Raw genomic sequence first — 20991 nt, forward strand, 5'->3', positions numbered from 1 at the left:
TGGTTGGAACCTGTAATACAAGCACCGAGTGAACCAAAGTGATTCCAAGTTTTTTGGCATGCTAGGGTAAAGCATGGATAAAATTTTTTAATACATCATTGCCCAGATTATTAGCTATTATTTCAATTTCTTAACTGCTACTAAGTAAAAAGATTGTGCCTGATGCAGGCTTTTGTTGGTTTTTTTCTCTTGTAGTGCATTTGCACAGTACAACCTGGACCAGTTTACTCCTGTAAAAATTGACGGTTACGACGAACAGGTATGAATATAATTAAATACTTGCAGTCTTCCTTAAACTGTTAAAGATGTTCTGGTATTGGAATAGTTGTTGGCAAGAAAATTAAAAGACATGCGTCTTCCCTACCAAAACACAGAGATTGTGCCCCTTCAGTAGTACCAGTACCAGTCCCATAAGTTAATCACTTAGGGGTATCTAAAGAGCTTGAAATTTTAGTCTGCGACGTTGGCTGAATTCAGTGTTTTGTAGCTGTAAAAACAATTTGCTCCATCTTCAGTAGTAGAAGACAGGAATTTCTATCTTGCATTGTTTGCTGCAGTAAGAGGGTAAGATTCAAGATTTTTTTTTTTTCTGAGGCAGTGTGTCATATTCACCTTCTCCTCTCTTGCTATATGCATATTTGTTTAAAATGTAAGCCTTTGTATGTGATTAAGCTCCCATTAAATGCAGGATATAATTAGATTTGGCATGGCATTTTTTTTGTTTTTATTGAGTAGCAAATGTTATTAACTAATTTTATGATTAAATAAATTGTATATAATATAAATATATATTAAAATGAAATATAAATTTTAAACTTAAATTTCACAATACAGGTTTTGATAACAGAGCATGGTGATTTGGGAAATGGAAAATTTCTGGATCCCAAGAACAAGATTTCTTTTAAATTTGATCACTTAAGAAAGGAGGCTACTGATCCTAGACCCCATGAAGTTGAAAATGCCATAGAGTCCTGGAGAAATTCAGTTGAAACAGCAATGAAAGCATATGTGAAGGAACACTATCCAAATGGTGTCTGCACAGTAAGTGCTAAATTACATAACCACTGTACCACTATACATAGATACAAATTTTAAAAGGGAGCTATTTGTAAACCAGAAAGATAAGCAGTTTTGACTGTAAAGAATTTATTCCTGTCAGGTATTCATGAGAAATGAGGGAAAGCTTCAGAAATTTAATGTTTCAGCTATTGAATTATTAGTGGGTGGTTACTGCAGGTCATAGTGAAGATTTACTTCTGTATTTAAACATTTTTATTTAAATTTCTTAAAGCATTTAGACCTTTTGTGGACTACTGCAGGTTGATCCTGCTGATCCTGGCTATCTGGTTGGTTGCTTAGAAGGGGAGAAAAATTCCGTAAGACAGAAATGTCTGCCTTGGCTTGCTTTACTGACAAAACTGTCTTAGTAAAGCAAACTGGTTTTGCTCCATCATATCTCCTATATATCCAAGTATCGTATTCTTACCACCAGAATTGGTGGTTCTGATAGCTTCTTAAAATAAAACCTCTTAGTCTGGACTAAAATAGCATTTGCTTGCTGTTATGATCCCTGTGACTATTTAAATCTCAGCAAACTGATCTATTGATAGCTGTTCTGTGCTTTATGTTGATGTGACAGAAAAATTAACTAGGGGAAAAAAAGTAAATCAGTTGCCAAGTTAACAGGTTGAATTGGATTCCCAGGCAGGCAGATGAGTTCCAGTTCCTGTAAAGGAAACCAGATTGGATGTTTGCTGAGATAATTTTTAGTAGTATTTGATTTGGGGGCATAAAGCAGAACAGAGGACTAAACCCACCCTTTTAGTCACCTTTTTGCTATTCTGTACAGGTTTAAATCGTCATATAGTTGGTAGAACAACTGGTGTTTGAAACCCAGCTGGTAATATATATATTGTCTCAGTAGTCACTGCTATAGGCTTAAAATTCCTGTAGTGGCAGAAAAATGAGTTCACAATATATAAAATTTAGTTAAGATGATTGACCTTCAAGTTTTTTAGTCTTAGATTTTTCTGCATTGTAATAAATACTTCAATGTTTCATGTACAGGAATATTATGTATAACCATAATGGTTCTAAAATGAAATTTTACAGTTTATATAACAACAGTAGAACCAGATATCTAAGCAGTTTGAGCAAGATCTACTGAAACTTTGACTCTTCTTTTTTTTGCTTCTTTCTTTTTTTTTTTCCTAATTAAGGTGTATGGTAAAACAATTGATGGACAGCAAACCATTATTGCATGCATAGAGAGCCATCAATTTCAAGCAAAGAATTTTTGGTAAGTTTTTGTATGGATCCACGGACAGTAAAATACAGCTAACTGAGTAAGTGCCATTACAGTGATAATCCTTAGTTCAGAGAAGAAGGTGGATGCATTTCTTGTATGGGATCTTTTTTCTCCCTCTACCCTACTCCCAAGTTTTTCTGCCAAAACTGCAGAAATCTCTTCCTTTGTGGTAAGTAGAATGGCAGACTGTGTGCCTGCATCTCCTTTGCAGAGCTTCGCAAAATTCCGTATCACACATATGACATACGTGATCAATTTTCCTGTTTATCACACTGACACCAATACTCATGGCTGTATTCCCTAAAATGGTTGTTTTGGCTTGTTTTGCTTCCTTTGTGACTGATAGAATAAAACCCGTTCCTTCTAGTTTGAATTTCTCAGAGAAAGAGGGTGACCAAAAATCACTTTACAATGGGACTTAGGTGATTAATGTTGGGATAAGACAGATAAAGGTGATTTTGGATGAAATAAACTCTTACAAACTGCATGTAGTGGTTTGGTCCAAAATACTCATTACTGTTTACCTTCAGTGAGATAAGAATTAGGAGAAACGCAAAGCAGGCACGAAACTTGAAAGAATATAAAGAAGTTTATTAACAGACGTAAAAGAAGAAAAAAAAATTCATACCACACCTTCAGAACACTTCTCCTGCCCCCCACCTTTCTCCCTTCTCCCACTGACAGTGTAAAAAGACAACCCTTGAGATGTTCAGTCTGTTTACTACTTCCATAATAACCTTGTTCAGTCCATTTAGGAAGAGGAGTCTCTCTTGCCCATGCTATGAAAACATTATCACAACGAGACAGCTGCCCGGGTTGGTTCTCTGCTTGCATGTGAGTCCCTTCCCCCGACTTGCAGTTTTTCCCACAACTGCTTTTGAGGGTCCACTCTTGAATTACTGGGGTACAATTTTAAGGTTGAGCCGTTCAGAAGCAAAAGTTCTCTTCACCCATCTCTGGGAGCATTTCATCTCTAAGAACAGAGGCCCTTCTCCTTCCCTGGGAGCAAAGGGTCCTCCTCATCTTCATCTCTAGGACTATCTCTGGGAGCATCTCTACGAACTGAGGTTTTCTCCTTTCCCATTTGGAGCAAAAGTCCTCATTGCTTCCATCTCTCCCTGTTCAAACTTCTCGTGAAATTACAGCTGCTTCGGCATCTGCCTATCTCAGCGCAGGTGCTTTTGCTCACAAGTAGAACCCTCCACCCCCGCTGCCTTCATGAAATTACAGCGGGTACTCTGATATATCATAGCTTTACAACAGAATATCAGCTTTAAGCATCTCCTCTTTCTTCTCCCTCAGGTTTTCAGCTCTTCACAGCATGAAAAGGGTTAATCTCACCCAGGCCTTGCAGCTGGAATTTCGCTCATCGCTGTTGCTCACTTGATCTCTGCTGGACAGCAGGGCAGCTTCAGCTGAATCTTGGCTGCACTGGAGAGGGGGAGCCGGGCTGCTCCGGCTGCCCACAGCAGGACTGGGGGGGGGGGGGGGGGCGGAGTTCCACGGCTGGAACAGGGCCCATCGGCTCCAGGATGGCCGTGGCCTGGCCCGGCCTGGCCTGAGCAGGGCCTGGGCCAGGCCCACTGGCCTGCACACGGGGCCCGCAGCCACCTGTCCCAGCACTGGAAACGAGACAGAGCTGTGGGGGTGGTTTGTATATTCTTAAGTGTGGATCACAGAGGTGGTCACAATTTTAAGTGGCTTAAAGAATTGTTCCTATTCAAACTGGCCAGCTGATAGGTTCTATCAGGTCACAGAGGAAGCTGTAAGCACCCCTTGGCAAGAACATCACTTCAGAGACTATGCTTTGCTAACCCATGACACTGCAGCTTTCTTTCTTTTTTCTGGACTTGGTTGAATGATTTTTTCCATAGTCTGAAGTGAATTTTGGATAGCTCGGTACAGGAAACTGGCCAGAGGTGACATAAAATATCACAGTATCAGGAATGGGTTAAGGAGGTTATATCCTAAAGATAGCTTATATATGCAGTTGTCAGAAGAAAGGTGTTTCATTATTATTTGGTTTGCTGTTTTGCATCTGCTTGCAATTTATATTAGTAATCCCACCAGGTAATGGATGGAAGTACAGAAGTCTTTGGGTTTTGATTCTGAAGGTGGATATTACATATCCATAGTAATTTCAGCATGTGTATGGATCAGTTGAATTATTTGCCCAGTACACTGATTTTTATTGAATTTGCATAGCTAATAAATATTTTTTCCTATTGACTTAAACTTGACTAGTTAAGTGTGCATGTTTTGCATAAACGTTAAAAGTAACTTGAAATAATACTGGTTTTCTTTTTAGTTTGGACGTATGAATGAATTTTGATATTTCAAATAATTATTTTGTAGTCTTTAAAGAAGAGGAACAGATATGCAGCAGCCTTTTATAGATGGAGAAAATCTTTCTTGAAAGTTTTCTTTATTAAAGTTATGGTTGGGCATCTATGGGTAAATATTGACCATATTTTTAAGTGTTTTTCATGGGTAGTCAGACTCTAAATCTCGTTCTTAGTGAGTTGTAATAAATGCATATTGGTTTGGGAGATTTAGAGATGGAGGAATGGATTCCAAGTTAACCAGATTGCTCAGTTATCCAGCTGTATGGCTGGATATCCAGCCCAAGCCACAGCCAATATTTATTCTCAAGGTGTTCCAGCTTTTTAGGCATTTAGAAGTCTGTCAGCCTACTATGAGAGTAAGTTTGCTGGGTAATAGCAAACCAATATATGCTAAAGAAAAATACTTTGTGATTATTTGAAATACTATCAACGTAGTAGGATAGATGGCTTATTAAAGAAAGAAAAGGAAAGTTAATCTCTGATCAAACATTCTAAGTCAGCCAAGCTAAATAAGGAAATGGTATTGTTTTCACCTTAGAGCATTTCCTACAGAAAAATGCTTCTGAACTTGAATTTTTGATTTTTTTATTTAATAGCAACTTAAGGACAAAAAAGATATCCCAGAGTGGAAACACTGTGGTCATCTTAACTTCAAGGGACCACAGAGCAGCTAAGAAGCAAACAAATCTTTTAGCTAGCCATTGAATCCCAGGCATTCAAAAACTAGAATTGTACCTAAGGTATAATCCAGCACATAAGTTTCTCAAAATCAGTGTGGTCAGTCTATAAGGCTACTAGTAGTATTAATGTCACTGAGTTGGGCAACCCTTTCCGTTTTCTTAGCAATGTCAACTTCTGAATTGTCTTAGTCTATATGTTCAGTGATAATTTGGAAATTGTCTGAAATAATAACCAATGGCTTTATAGTTGAGTTACCATTGTTACTATCTAAGATGTGTAATTATATAGATTCATTAGTAGCAGTTAATTTTAATATTTTGTGTCTTTTCTCTCCCCTTGTTGAGTGCACTGGGATCTACACCTAACATTAGCGGGATTGGAACTCATAGTGTCAACTTTTTTTCCTTCTTTAAGTGTAAACACAGGACAAATGATGGACAGCTGCACTGCATTCTTAATACAGCTCTATAGTACTAACCTAATCCACTAACTTCCTAGCTAAATAAGAAAATGTCTAGGTTACAGGAAAGAAATCAGGTGAAACTACACCATACTCTCCCCATACTGTTTTCTGAGTGTTTGGAACACCCTTTAAGCATTTTGGCAAGGATTCTGAATTTGTGGAAGGAAACTGGAGGGAAATTGTTGTCCTGGAAGGGAAATGCTGGAAGAGCTGAAAGTTGCAGTTACAGTTACTAGTTAAAGTTAACTAGTTACAGTTAAACATAGTAGAAAGTCTTGCTGCTTTAATGTTCCTTCCCTTCTAATTTTTGATAGCCTGAGGTGAAGTGTGACTTTGGCTGATCTAGGACATCACCCAGGTCCTAGAAACAAAATATTGACTGTGTGTGCCTAGCTAATACTACAATAGAGGAAGAACACTGGAGGCTTTAGGTACTTTCAGAAGTCCTACTGTTAAAAGTTCCTTAATGAGAAATCTCCTTGGTCCACAGCGAAAACTGAGATTAAATGTTTTGGGAAACTGTTCTGATCTTGATTGATTATGAGACTGAATCTTTAGGGGAAGATTTTCTGCATGTGTAGTTGCACTGCAAATTTCTTTCTCTGGTTTCCTTTGACAACCAGTTGTATGTTGGGATTTTTTTTCATAACCAGTGGGGTGACATTCAGTTTCTGTTTTATTGCTTTTTTTAAGGAATGGCCGTTGGAGGTCAGAATGGAAGTTTACAATCACCCCATCAACCACTCAAGTGGCTGGCATCTTGAAAATTCAGGTATGCTTATCTCAAGCTGTGTCCTGAGCTGTTAAGTCTCCAGTCATTATCAAGGGAGACTCAGGCCAGTGTATCAAATATGTTAAGGGAAAATGGGGACCCAATAAGAAAGGCAGCAATGCTCATTCAGTTAAGTGTTAGTGACTTAATTTGCATATTTATCTAATCCTTAAAAACATAAAATATGTGTTTAATGTAATGATTCAGAGGACTTGAGAAGGTGTATTCACCTCAGCTAGGCATATTCCTCTTTGATTTCCTGTTTCTTGAATTCTTGAAGTGAGACAAGCCTTTCCTTAGGGTAGGCCCTTTCTGAAGAAAAATTCTTTTTTTTTTTTTTTTCATTTTAACTGATAATGGGGCTTTTTCATGTTATCCTGTTGTTCAGAAACCTTTGGTTTCAGCAATTCCACCATAGAAATTTTTGAATCTGTTGTTTTCTTCATTCAGAATTTGGCTTTCCTATTGGCTTTAGGGCATTCAGAAATGAAGAATTCCAAGCAGGCGGAAGTCTTGAGACCAAAGGAAGTCTGACTGTCATGTGGTAGGCAGGGAAACCTGACTTCCTGGATTGGTTCCCTGGAATGTGTACACATACATTGCAGCAGTTTATTGAAGCAGTTCTGGGATCAAGGACTGGAAACTTAGTGCAGCCTGACTTTCTGTGTAGTACTTCATTTATTTTTTTTAACGAGACAGAGTCAAGGTTTTTTTTCTTGCTGTTTTTATGCTCCCATGGGTTTTGCTTGTTCTTACTGCTCAGCGATGACTGCAGAAGGAAGGTGCAAAGGAATGTTTTTCTAGTCTGAAGCTAGGATGTTATTTTAGGATGTGGTGGCTGTGTTCAGATTCACCCAGGCAAGGGGACCCTGAATCTGCTTTCCCATGCTAGTGCCAGTTCTGTAACATTTGGAATGATGGTCAAAATGTGAGCAGCCGTTATTACGTTGCCAGGTCACAACAGTCATGGTAAGCAGCCCCTTAAGCAACTTCTAGGCTTCTCAAGAGTTTGTCACTTAAATCCAACTTGCAGCAAAGCAGGCATTTTCTCCACAGCATGCATTTTTGGTTAAATGTCTTAAGAGGTTTTCCAGAACAAGGAAGCGGGTGTCCACCTAATTCTTGGAAAGGTTAGGGCAGCAGCCTAAAAAATAGTCTGAATGAGGAATTTATTCAGGTTCTAGTCAGCTTTTAAATTTGGGCACCAGATGATTTTGTCTTTTAGTACTATTTCACGTAATTAATCAAGTCATTATTTATATTCATTAAAGTTCTGGAGAGTGATGAAAAGTTCTACTTTTTTGCTTGTTTAGAAACTACTTGTTTCATCAAAGAATTTTGAACTCAGTTTTAAATTTTTAGAAATGGTGTACAATTTCTCCAGTGTATGTGGGAGTGCACGGTCTTCACCTCTCAGAAGAAACAAACAAAAAAAGTACTTTAATTTTTTTTTTTTTTTAAGGAGCACAGTATTTTTCTAGAAAAGGAAGTCTCTGCAGCACTAGTAAAATTTTCGAGTACTGAAATTTCAGTGTTGTTTGCAAAATCTTTGACAGCAATACACTGTTGCCCTGTTTCTGATAAAACCTTTTATTAATAAGTTGGGGAAATTGAGCATCACCTGCTATCTTCAGGTGTCTTCAGTATTTTTAAGATCATTTGCACAATTTCTTCCTTTTTTCTTAATTCTAATAATAAATTCTAATATAGGAGATTCTCAATTGTTGTAATCTCTTCTGTGTAATTTTCTTTAAGTATATTTAAGAGGAAAAGCAACAGCAGAGCCTTTTACTAAAACTAAGTCCCTGCGGTATTTAACATGCTCCAACTGGATGGAAAACAACTGAGAAGTGTACTGGTTACTAATTTATCTCTTAGATAATTCGTTATTCTCATCCCTCAGTTAACCTTTCCAAGAGGTTCTGTTCATAAACATCCTCTTTCTTGTAGTCTTCTGCACCTAGACCTAGCATTCTAGAATGAAGGATGTCAGCAGTGAGGTATAGTGCAGAACAGTTACTTCTCATATTTTGTGTAAGATATAACACATCCCAGAATTAGATTTGACTCTCCATCTCTGTTAAGCTTCTAGGTCTGAGTGTTTGCCAAGAATGTGACCCAGTGACACAGATAAGATGTTTGTGCTGGTGTTGGCCTCAGAGCGCAGGGGAGGTTTGGGCTCTCTGCAGTGAATCATGATGGACAAGGGGAAATACATATATTGCTTTGGGTTCTGCTGCTTCATTGGGAATTCTTAAAATTGTGCACTGAGTAAGCACTTCTCCTCTTTCAGAAAATGGATTGAAAAAGACTGGCAGAGGTTTTACCCAGCAATGTTTGATTTGAAAAGAAACTTCTTCTGTGGTTAGGTTGATACCTTTTGTTGCAAAACAAGTATTTGACAATAAGCAAAATAATCGTGTAAGATGAACCATAGGCAATAATGTTTTACTCATATAGGAAACCTTTCCTTTGTGTGGTATTACAACTGTCTTACTGTGTGTCATTTTTTTTCTGTTATTTGTGAAGCTGAGGGTCTTTTGCACATATGATCATAATGCATATGCACTATTGTGCATTAATCTCAGAATATAATGTTATGCTGTCTAATAGGGTGATACACAAATGTTTCATTTTCTCATAACATCAACTATGTTGACTATCTTGACTTTATCAAAATTGTAAAAAAGTCTTCAAAGATGCTTATTTAAATGTCAGTGACCTGCACAACTTCCATATCAATTATCGTTAATGATCACATGTAGTTTTATATGTGCTTCCTTATTTTATGTTTTCCAACAGTTGTGTTAGGAGCTATATGTTTTCTTACCTGTCCCAACTGAATTTAAAAGTACTAAAGTTAGCTTGAGTAGAGTTTTAGTGGTCTCCTGCAAAATAATCAAGGAAGCTATTATGTAGATACAGTGTTTCAAGAATAAATTATTTCATTCGGCTTTGCTATCTAACCTTGGGAACTGCTTTGTCTAGATAAATACCAGCTTTTGTTATGAGCCCTATCTAATAGAGGAAAATGTCAAATCCAAGGAGAGCTAGAAAGGGAAGCTTTATGTCGCACTATCCTAGAAAACAGTTTGGGGAAGCAGAAAAACCTCACAGTATCCTGAAACCTTCCCCAAACTATTCTAATTTTAAGTATATCTTCATCATTTAGAATAGTCTAGTCTATTCATTTCAAGGGTTTCTAGTAAGGTCACATAAATAAGGTGTTGTTTTCATGATGTTAGTCAAAACCTAAACCTCTTTGCTTAGAATAGTACTTAAGGCTATAGTACTTAAGTACTAATAGTAAGCTAATAGTACTTAAGGCTTAAAAATGTTTCCAGAGTAGCCTCTTCAGTATTCCCCCTCTAAAATAGTGAATTCTACCTTATTTTGGTTTTTCTACTTGCTTTTGTTCTGTAACGTTCTGTATGTGGTTTTGGTTGATTTGTATAGGTTTCTTACTGTGATAAATAACACAACACTTTGATTTTCCTGTATGTTGTTGATTTGTAAAACTTAATATGAGGTTCTTTGTTTCATTTTCTCTAGGTTCACTACTATGAAGATGGTAATGTTCAGTTGGTGAGCCATAAAGACATACAAGATTCTCTAACAGTGTCTGTAAGTGACCTTTAAAAACTTAGTGGGTATATTAAAGTGACTTTTTGATTTAAAAATAGAAGCAAGCTTTAAAAAGCTCAGAGGTTTGAGAAGTCTGTTCTTCTATATGTATGGGAATTAATGTTCAAATTTACAAATACTTTATATGTAATATTTACTACTTCTGCCCAATATGTAGCTAGTATTTTTTTTTTAAGTAAAAAAATATTAACGTATGCTTGCATGTGGCTTATATAAGCTACATTAACTCTGATTTTAAAGCATTAATTAGCTTGTTGTCAGTCTTCCTGCACTTCTTTATTTAAACTTTGGTCTGCAGAGTGACCTATAGAATTAATTTTTGAATATGAAGGAGGTTTGAGTTAAAGCAACTGACTTTAGTAGTACAATCTCTAGGACACTGCCTCCTTTGCTCGCTGGAAGAAGGACCAGTATGCTAAAATAGTAAACAAATGGTACCAGTTGAGAAGCAGTAGTGGGTATTTTCCCTTCATTTTCTCCGTCTGTAACTGCTGCTGTCAGTGTCTTGCTGTTCTGTACACAAAGCCCTTTCAGATGCTTCAGCTTGAGAATCATAACACACTTTATATTTAAAGCATCATTTTTTTCAACTTCTTACCAAATAGATTATTATAGTAATGAGGAGCAAACAATAGAAATAAAAGTTGTTTGGAAATATTACCAGATATATCTTTTAAGGATTGATAATGTTCCACCATGAACAGCTACTACTTCTGAAACAACGTCTATAATTGTGTTTAAAAACAACAAGATTTTCTGTTGGAGTGTTTTTTAATAGAATTTAAGATAGTGAGGTTAAACTGGCAAAGAGAAATTGTAAAAGTTAACAGTACGAGTATTTTAATGATAATGATTAGCAGTGGCCAATTTGGCTCAATAGGTCAATTCATCAGTAAAGAACATTGTTTGTTAGAATAAAGCAAGGCTTGTTGGTTTTTCAATTGCAATAGCACCATAAAAAATGGGAGAATGTGGTGCCAACTGATAACACTTCTTGAGCTGTAGATATATAAAATTACTTCTGACCCCCCAGAGCAGAGGGATCTATTTAGTCTTTCATTCAGATAAGAGTTGCTGCAGGGAAGGTTATGTGGATGCAGTTTTGCTTTCAATAGTTTTTGCTTCACTTGCTATTGGGAAGAAACTTAATCCTGTTTTGCAATTCACTAAAGTAGTAGCAGACTGATGAGTCGGAAAACATCTTTTACATAACTCAGCTGAAACAAAAGCAAATATGCTTCTGGTTACCAGTTTTTAACCTTGGCTTTGAGCTTCATAGAGGGCAGAGGCTGTACAAGTTCTTACTTCACACAGAAGAAATGGTAGGTAGATTAAAAGGAGCCTCAATGACTCCTCTTTTTTGTTGTTTATTAGAGAACCCATTTTAAAACTATTAACAGGCACAACAGAAATAAACGACTGAAGAGTTCTCTTGTTGCTAGAGTTGTGAATAATCTTGCTGAAGGTTATTCTCTTATCCCTTGTTTTCCTCTGAGACAAATAAGACCACATACCTCTGAATTTTTCCTTTCATTGGCAGAGCCTTTGAAAGTATTTCCTCAGTTCACTAAAAAGTCAAAACCTTTTCATTTTTTCATCTACTTTGTCTCTGCCTTCTCCTTCATGTCTCTTGCAGTGTCCAGAAGCACTTCCACAGCTATTAGGTGCAGTTTCACTGAAACTTTGTACCAGTTATGATTGAAGCTGTCAGAGTTTTCTCCATGTCTTTGCCTTTGAAGGAATGAGGGATTACATGTGACAAGAACACTCCTAACTTTAAACAGCTTCCTCAAAAGCACACTTAGGAATGTCTCCAATGCTAAGTTGGAAGTTTGGAAATTCATGAACCCTCACTTCCTTCTGGGGACTTCGTTTAAGCACTTCAGCTAATTTGCCTCCAGATTGACTGATGGGGCATATTTTATTCTTAAACAAAACACCCACTTGCATCCTTAAACAGTTTTTTTTCTGACCTCACCCTTATCAGTCATGATGAAATTTGCACCTTCATTTTTGCAAGAGGTATTTGGGGATAGTTTTAGAATACCAGGTATATAAAGCCTAGTGTTTTCCTCAGCTTAGTCTCCAGATTCAGAATGTTTACTGGTGAGCAAATCTGTTTTGGTTTCATGGTTATATTCTACTATAACTTCTGGGTTAGCTGATGTTCTTGAAGTTTTCTTGAATTTGTACTGGAAATGTAGCATTGATAATGTTGTTATCCGTACTTTGCATGTTTTTAGAGACTTTGGTGGGCATTGTCGTATTTCCAAATGCTGATGTGTTCCATCTGTCTTTTTATTGTACCATAGAATTCTTAATCAAAATACGTTAATGAGTTTCGTGGCAATCTTTATGCTTGTAACAGTTTGATTTTATTTTTCTAACATCATCATCATATGGGATATGCCTTTTGGATGAGTGTTCAGTTTTGATTTAGCCACTGAACAGTCAAGTGTTCTCATTGAGTCTGACATCACTCATAACTATAGGAAGAACATAATCCAGCTGGTCCTAGAATTATGCTGTATATCAGACCTAATTCAAATGGTTTTTTCCTAGAATGAAGCCCAGACAGCAAAGGAATTTATAAAAATTGTAGAGGCTGCAGAAAATGAATATCAGGTATGTTGGAAACAAATACTGTATTCATACTCATATTTATAGCATTATCATATACTTAACCAAAGCTAGTGTTCTATAACTAGCAAGATAATGCAGTTCCATTTAAATAGATTACATGCTGCTGTGACCTCTGTCTTGCCTTTTCATACCTTCTGGTGATTGTGCTTAACATTACAACAGAAGTAATTTTTTGAGAGTGGAAAAGTTCCTTGCATGATTAAGTTTCAGCAATTCTGGTGTCTTAAAGCATTAGTGCATTCCCTAGGTGGAATTTTTGTACAGATTCTGTTCAGAGGCTACTCTGTTAGACAGCTTTGCTAAGTATGACTATAGGCATTACCTGTTTCAGTTAGTCATTTCAAAGTTAGGAAAGTGTAACTGTTCTGGATACTCTCTGCAGAACTGGATACACATTCATTCAGGCCTTGAACATAAGGTAAATTTCAGACATCATGTTCTGTCAGTTTGAAAGAAATACTCTTTAATTAAAATGTTTGAAGTATCTATTGTATGCATTATATTCAAGTTCACATGATGTGTTGTGGACTGACTTTAGCATCCCCACAGGAAAGACAGTAGAAGACTTTTCCTGTGTGGAATTAGTGATGTATGAGCTAACTGTGGTCAGCATTTTATTCATGCTGCTGATAAACCACACTTTGGTTTGCTGAAACACCTTGACTATGGCCAGGTTTATTACATGTCTCACTAATTTTCTTCACATAGTCTCAATCTGTATCTAGCAGCTTTCCTTCATTAAGTATTATTTCAATTTAGCATGTTTTTATTAAGCCTGTTTAAGAGGTAGCAGGCCCCTGAGTCACCAAATGTTTATATGGCATCCTAGTTCTGTTCTTCACATGTCTGTTCTGTGTGCCTTTGTGTTTGACAGACTGCTATCAGTGAGAACTATCAGACTATGTCGGACACTACTTTCAAGGCCTTACGTCGACAGTTGCCAGTTACCCGCACCAAGATTGACTGGAACAAGATCCTTAGCTATAAGATTGGAAAAGAGATGCAGAATGCTTAAAGTGAACATTGCATGACTGGATCATTTTAGTGTCCTTGTATACAAATAAAAATTATTACAAAAAATATTTGGAACTGTCAAATCACCCAGTCAGCATGGGCTTTTGCCATTGAAAATCACTGTAAGTAGTTTGGTTAGAGCACAAAGCTTAGCTAATTGACTTTTTTTTCTTTTTCCTTCCTTTCAGAGGGTTGCAACTTCACTATAGCTGAATATCTTCCTTTAGAGTTTCCGTTGTACCTTTATTTTTTTATAATGAAGAGACCATGCCTTTAGTTTTCAATTACACATTAAGAACAGTTGGAAAAAATATTTTTGCATATGATAACCCTTCCTCTTGCTTTCATGTGAAATGGACAACTTGAAAAATTTGCTGGATTCCTTGTGGAGATCAATAATATGCATTTCTAGGTCAAGGTCAACATGGAGTTAGCCATAGGTGCTGGTTTTGAAATCATCTGTCCTTTCATTGTATGTAAAATTGGGAAAAGCATTTTCTGTATCATTTAAACCTGCCAGAGGACATGCTTAGCTAGCCCCATGGTAGCTAATTTTTTTTTTTTTTTTTTAAAGAAAAGGCCAAGGTCTAATGCTGTTTTGAGGTTTTGAAATTAAATAAAAGTACTGAAATGCATTTAATGCTTTTTTCTGAAAATTACTCAAATGAGCTCAAACTCCATCTGCCCTCCAGGTTTTTTTATCATAAAGCTACAAATGTATTATAACAAGGCATATTGTAATATATATAATCCTGTACTCATTACTATGTCTGTTTATTTTTTTCTTGGATTGAAATGTACTAAAATTCAATGTGACATTAAAACGCAAATTTTCTATTTATTTGAGTATCAGATTGTTTCCTGACATAGCCTATTTTTGGTGTTTCTAAATATTTTTTAAATTCTGCTTAAAACAGCCACAAACTTGTGTATTTAGGGATTGTAATATCATTATCGTTTTCATCTGCATTTAAAAAACATCTGCATATGGAAATCTACTTAAAACAGATGTATTTTGGCTTCATATTGGCTACAGAGGATAGAAGAAATTCCAAGACCAAAAACTAATACATTTGTCTGGAGAATACTTTCCCTGTCTGATATATCTCATTTTGAAAATGGATGTCAGGTATCTAAAAACACAGACTTCGTTATAAATGCTGTATAACGCTTCCATAACATGCATAGATTTTGTTTTTAATTGGATAAAAACTTGGTTTACAATATGCTACCTACTTATATGCTCATGATGGAAAATTAAAAAGCTCTTTATTTTTTAGAAGGCAGATGTTTATACACACTCCTAAACCAGTAAAGCTTACACAAAGGTTTGATGTCTCTGTTTACAGCATGATCTTACGAATTACCTTAAACTGTTAAATTACAGCATAGCAAGAGAAAGAGTCTAGACTTGTACTGGGTATAAAAATGTACATATGAAGTAGTTTGCTGTTTGAATTTCAATAGCAATACCCCAATATTCTGTTCTTCAGTGCTCTCTTACACAGAGGTATAGAAGTTCTTGAAACTGCTGCTACTTTACAGTACTAAACTGTATAGTAGAAGAGTGGGATTTGTTCTACCACAGTCTTCCTGGATAGTTGCCCTCTCAATTGTCTTTGTAGTTCAGCTCCTGAACTATGTTGTTCTTTTCAAATTAGCTCATAAAAGCTGCATGTGAGCTAGTAACAAATGCTGAGTCACTGTCAAGTCAGTCTGTCAGTCTTAACTAAGATCTAAATACAAACCCTATTTGAAGAATTTCTTCCAGTGTATTTAAGAACAAGGTAAAAATAAAAAGGCAGTGAATGAACAGTTAGGAGAATTGTTAATGGGCAACAGCAGTGCAAATAACTTTTCTAGCTGTTTAGAATGTTGCATATGACCAGAATCAGCACTGACTAAAAGTCAGAATGCTATTTTTCTTACCTGAAATAAAGAGCTAGTTTTAAATCTATTCCTAATAAAGAGGCATTTTACTGTGAAGTACTCTATTACTGTATTTCCCTCTCCATTTATTCAGTCCTGTGATAGTCTTAATTCCTTATCTTGAAATAATTGCTTCTTTCAGGTTCAATTCTACCAATTGGATAACATAAGTAGATCTGTATTACTTATGTTTTTTCTTGTGTTAATTTTTAGTCTGTGAGACAACTTTACACCTTGAACATCAAATTTATTAAGTTATAGCTTCAATAAAGCCATTTGTAAGTAAATCAACTATTCTGTTACTTTTTCAAAGTGGTGTGCTGTATCATATTTAGGGGTAATGACTCCCCAGATGAAGCTGACCTGACTGTCAGCTGAGGTACATGGCACATTTGGAGTTCTTGATTTCTAGCAAAGTTTTGTATGTCACTTTGCACTTTTGTTTCTATCCCTGCCACTTTTAAGTTGGAGAATTTTAGAGCTTGCTTGGTAGGCTTTAGGGTATTTTCTGTAGGTAAAGCACTTTCTCTGAGAAATTTTGCTGTGGCAATTGTCTTAATGTGAACTACTATTTGTTTATATTCTATTTTTAAATATAAAGACAAGCTTTGTATTGTTCAATCTTGATGTAATAGACATTATGGCTTGTAAAATGGACTTGTAAAATGTTTGTGGTTTTGAAGTGTATTACATCTTATGCATCTTAGTGCCCCTTTATATGAAGGAATTTTTAACTTCTGCAAGTAAGCAGCTGTTCTTTGTGAACATCTGCAACAGGAGTGGCAATTCTGCTTTCAGGTTCTCCTGAGCAGCCCCTTTTTGTATGTCTGTCTTAAAATGCATACTGTGGATAGAATGAAACTTTAAAATCATTGTAATTTTGATTATCTGGCTGCTGTTGCTTACTGCTCTACATGCTGATAACAATTCTGCCATCTGGTTCCACTGGGAACACTGCGATGCAGTTCATTAGTAAATGGTCACTCAGCCAGGGTTAAAAGCCTTGTGTGAGGCTGAACATCCCGAGAGATACGTTCTCTTTGGGGATGGCTCCAGCTGCATCTATGGCAGCAATGTAGTTTATGCAGTTTGGAAATCCCTCTCTTATCCCCACTTTCCACAGACTGGTTTGGCTCTCAAAGCCGTTTTGGTGCTCTTGAATTCACTTCCTTTTGGAGAACTCAGAACATGGACCTGGGCTCTGAGTGTGCACCAGGTACCCTCAAGCTCTGAATGGTGACCTGAGTCCATAGCAGTGGTTTCTTTCAGGCAGCTTGAAACCACCTACCTATGTATTGAGGATGTCTGGAGCTTCAGACAAAACTGGGCCTTCACATTTCCAGACTGTAAATACTGTAGGTATAGAAGTTGCATCAACTGTTCGATTCTGTGGATTCACTCCTATCGTATTGAATTACTTGCTGACACAGACATAGCTTCTGCCACATTTGTTGACTGGAAAGACTGAAACTGTTCTTCATCTGATGCAATTGTAAACTAGGTTTAGATTAAACTTAGTTTGTTCATAACCTTGAAGTGTCAATTTTTGTGTGACAGTGTCAACTGAACTTTTTTTTTTTTAAGGGGAAAATCTGCATCAGATTTTAACCAAAAAGGTCAATTTTTTCTTTTACAGCTAAAAGGAACTGTGAATATGCACTTTATTCCTTCTGTGAAAATGAATGTTTAATACTTGGTAGGTTCTCTTATTAGCAGTATTTTCCTCTGCTACTGTGACTTGCTTACCTGTAACAAGTATTGCTCAGCATGATGTTAGCCATGTGCTCATCGGAAAAAAGGGTCAGAATGATAATCATTGTCTTAAAGGATACATGCTCTAAATACATTTAGACTTTTCTGTGCATCTTTTCTTTGCAAATCAATAAACTTGTGCAGGGGCAAATCTGTCAGGTTTGTTCCTCTTCAGTCAAGAGGAGCATGTAGGAACTTCTGCCTGACTAGCTGCAGTTTGAAATAATGTCAGATCAGAAACAACTTCCAGTTTATGGGTTGTAAATATATCTAGTAAAGTAGGTATACAGTAGTTGGTTGGATGGTTTGGGAGGACACCACCATATGCCCATAATGATTTGTAGTAATTTCAGTTTTGCCTTTAAATGTGCTTCACCATTTTCAATTTCAAGTGTTTACCGAGCGCAGCTGTTTTAGGCATCAGTGAAAGAATTGAGATTACTTCCTTTAATAAGTAGCTTCCCAGTACGCAACTCAGTTTGAGTTACCCTTCAAGGTTATTTCAGAATTTACTTAAAAATATTAATATAGAAGGCTAAGCTGCAGCTTTGCCACACCACTGTGAATGCAAGACAAGCAGTGTTGTGAAGAGGAGTTCAGAAAAACATGCTCCCTATCTCTTTCTTAGGAAGTAAAAATGGCCCCAGAGGCCTTGCCAATTACAGTGCAGCAGTGTGCTTGCGGTGTATCTGGAACCTAAGCTACTTTCTTCAAACACAGAGAAGTGAGTTTTAGTCCCCTGAGGTAAAGAAGGGATTCGGCTTCCCTGAAGCAAATGTTCTTATAGCTGGCTGAAGGGAAGCAAGGCTATCTCCTCTTTTGCAGATGAAGTGTTTATGAACCTAATTGAAAATTACAGCCACAAGCTCTTGAGTGCAGGAAAAATCCATTCTCTTGGGCTGCAGTGGATGGAAAGTGTTTCTTGGTGCCTGCTCAAGCAGCCTCCCTGCCCAGTGTGCCGGCTTTCTTGGGTGGTGGGTGGTAGTGTTGCATCTGTTGCTGTCGCTGGGTACTAAAAGTTAGATGCCCAAAGGCAAAAACATTCAAGTTGTTGCTGTGCTGTGAAGGTGCCAGAAGCTCACACTGTGCAGCAAGGGGCCCAAAGATTAGCCCTGGGATTTGCTGTCATGCTGCCTTTTTCCCAGGTGAGGCGGCACATCCAGTTGTAATACAAGATGTGTCAGTAAGATGATAAAATACAAGACTGCGATCAATTATGATTTTCTTTAAGGAAGAAAGGTGCCATGTGTTTCCACTCAACCACAGTTCCTGTTCAGCCTGTGACAGGGAGCCTGATGCTGCAGCTCTGAGGAAAGGGTCAGTTCAATTGAAGTTGCACTCCAGGAGCACGGGTTGGATGGAGGCTGGCACAGCAGTCACAGCCAAAGGCTGCGCTGTACAGTGCCCGTGAGCTGCAGCCTCTGCTGCCCGTCTGTCTGGGCACATGTGCTACAAGCATTGATCGAGCTGTTCTCCCTGTCCTGGCACAGCCTGTCTTAACCAGGCACAACTAGGGCTGCTGCCCCAAATGTCCTGGTGGCCCTTCTGTTAATAACCTGCTATTTACAGTGACCTGGGTCTAACCATGCAGTAATAACTTAGACATAATCTGGAAATTAGGGAAACAGACTTGGAAAAGCAGCAAGGTAGTTACTAAATGAATCAATATTCAAAATAGAAACAGATTTTTTAAATGCATACATTTTTAACTTCGCTGTGACACTTAAGGTTAATATCTGCATACGCACTGGAGTAAGCGCTGAGCTTTCAGGAGCCATTAGCAGTTTTAAACTAAGTAGCAGGAAGAAAAATCTGCTCTATTCTTTCAAGTGGCACGTGATTGTCAAACCAGCGTTTGGATGCTGTAAAACTGGTAAGTTTTGCAAGTCTTTAACTTCACTGTAACAACAGGAACAATAAGTAGCAAAAACGATTAGCCAAAAAGCAGTTTTGATTACAGATTCCGAAATTCAATATTCAGTTGGAAGGTTTCTGAAAAAATAGTGGTGTTAGAAATCCTTGAATGGAATGTGAAAGCTTATGTTGGGGGTTTTTTTCCAGAGTTGTTGCACCATCACCTGCATCTCGACTTTATGTGGTAGGACAGACTTGTCTGCTCTGAAATAAATTATTAAAGATTATCCTTCCTCTCCAAGTTCTTGTAGGTTTTGGTATTATTAATATTAAGGTAGATAGTAGGAAAAGACATCTACCATGCCAGGTCTTGACCTTTTTTGTCTTAGCTGTGGGCATACAGAAGGGCTTTTTCCCATTCTCATTGCCACATTTTATATATTTGAAGAGCATCTCCAGACTGTAGCTTTTAGATTAAAGACTGAATACTGCAACTCCAATTACTACATGAAATCCAATACTCTAAGTATAATTTCCTTACATTCTCCTTTTTGGTTTCTGCACATTTTGAGACGCTTGTTTTTCTCTGCATATTGTTCATTTCAGCCCTGATAATACTGCAGGCTATTGTGATACTAAGCTGGTACTTGTGTTTCCTTTTGCTAGAATCTGGTCTTGCAATAATATTCTCTAGTATTATCTTCATCAGCTATTAGGAATTTTAAACCCCATGTTAAATTAAGGAGATAAAACCAACCAATCAGCCACTACTAGGTAGGTGTGCCTGATGTTATCCTTCTCTAATGACAAAGCAGGTACTGGGAATGTACAAAAAATGAGACCATCTGCATCCTAATGATGTGGACCAGCCAGCACACAGATTCTGAACTGAGAGCATCTTGGCATGAAAAGATGGGCTGCTGTGAACTTTTCCAGGGTGATGAACTAAATCCTTGTGATGTGGGATATTGTGCCAACAACAGGTAATTTGTTTTTCAGTAGGTACTGACATCAGTTAAAACTGAGGAGTTGAAGTGCACCCCCTGTCTTGTGCTAGGAAGCACACAGTATGCTTCTTTCCTACCTTTTTTCTATGGCAAGGAAAAGGAATCAGTGATCAGTCAGAGGTGACAAGCTCTGAGATGCATCTCACCTGGTGAAAAACTGTATGCTAGCTGCTGTAACATCCATGCAAGCACTTTCCATATGTCTCAATGTGTGTCTCCACCAAGCTAGCCAGAATTACTTCTAGAGTATCAGAAAAGTGTGAGTCATTCAAGAGCCTGTTTAAAGTTCCTGTAGGCGTATACTGAGTATGAAGGGTTCTTTATCTGTGCTTGGTGCCAGGAGCCAGCTCAACTACAGAAGGCTAGACCTGAGAGATGCTGCTAAGAAAGTAAATGCCATATGCTCACTAAGAATTGAAGTGCTGCTCCTGTTCCAAAGCTTTGCTGCAAGGCAAAGGTTTCTGCATGACTGATTCTCTGGGTGCAATAGAATTTGGTAAAATCAGTAACTAGTAGGGGTCTTTTCCCAGTTTGTTACTAAACTTAGTGAACCATCATCTTCCCTATAAGAACTTATT

The 20991-nt window shown here is 37.4% G+C and overlaps 1 protein-coding gene across 2 annotated transcripts in view; it reads left to right on the forward strand.

Moving 5' to 3' along the window:
* Positions 1-17329, forward strand: part of CAPZA2 (capping actin protein of muscle Z-line subunit alpha 2) — a 33765-nt gene extending 16436 nt beyond the window's left edge. For both annotated transcript variants that reach the window (XM_042018083.1, XM_042018084.1), the window contains exons 4-10: positions 196-259; positions 835-1041; positions 2220-2299; positions 6491-6569; positions 10122-10193; positions 12777-12839; positions 13732-17329. In XM_042018083.1, the coding sequence (XP_041874017.1) occupies positions 196-259; positions 835-1041; positions 2220-2299; positions 6491-6569; positions 10122-10193; positions 12777-12839; positions 13732-13872 (706 nt within the window). In that variant the 3' untranslated portion in view covers positions 13873-17329. The remainder of the gene's footprint in view (positions 1-195; positions 260-834; positions 1042-2219; positions 2300-6490; positions 6570-10121; positions 10194-12776; positions 12840-13731) is intronic.
* Positions 17330-20991: the final 3662 nt, after the last annotated feature.

The sequence above is a fragment of the Corvus kubaryi genome, unplaced genomic scaffold (assembly GCF_017639235.1).
Source record: "Corvus kubaryi isolate FWS band 111438036 unplaced genomic scaffold, C.kubaryi_AGA036_p1.0 137, whole genome shotgun sequence".
NCBI classification, from domain to species: Eukaryota; Metazoa; Chordata; class Aves; order Passeriformes; family Corvidae; genus Corvus; species Corvus kubaryi.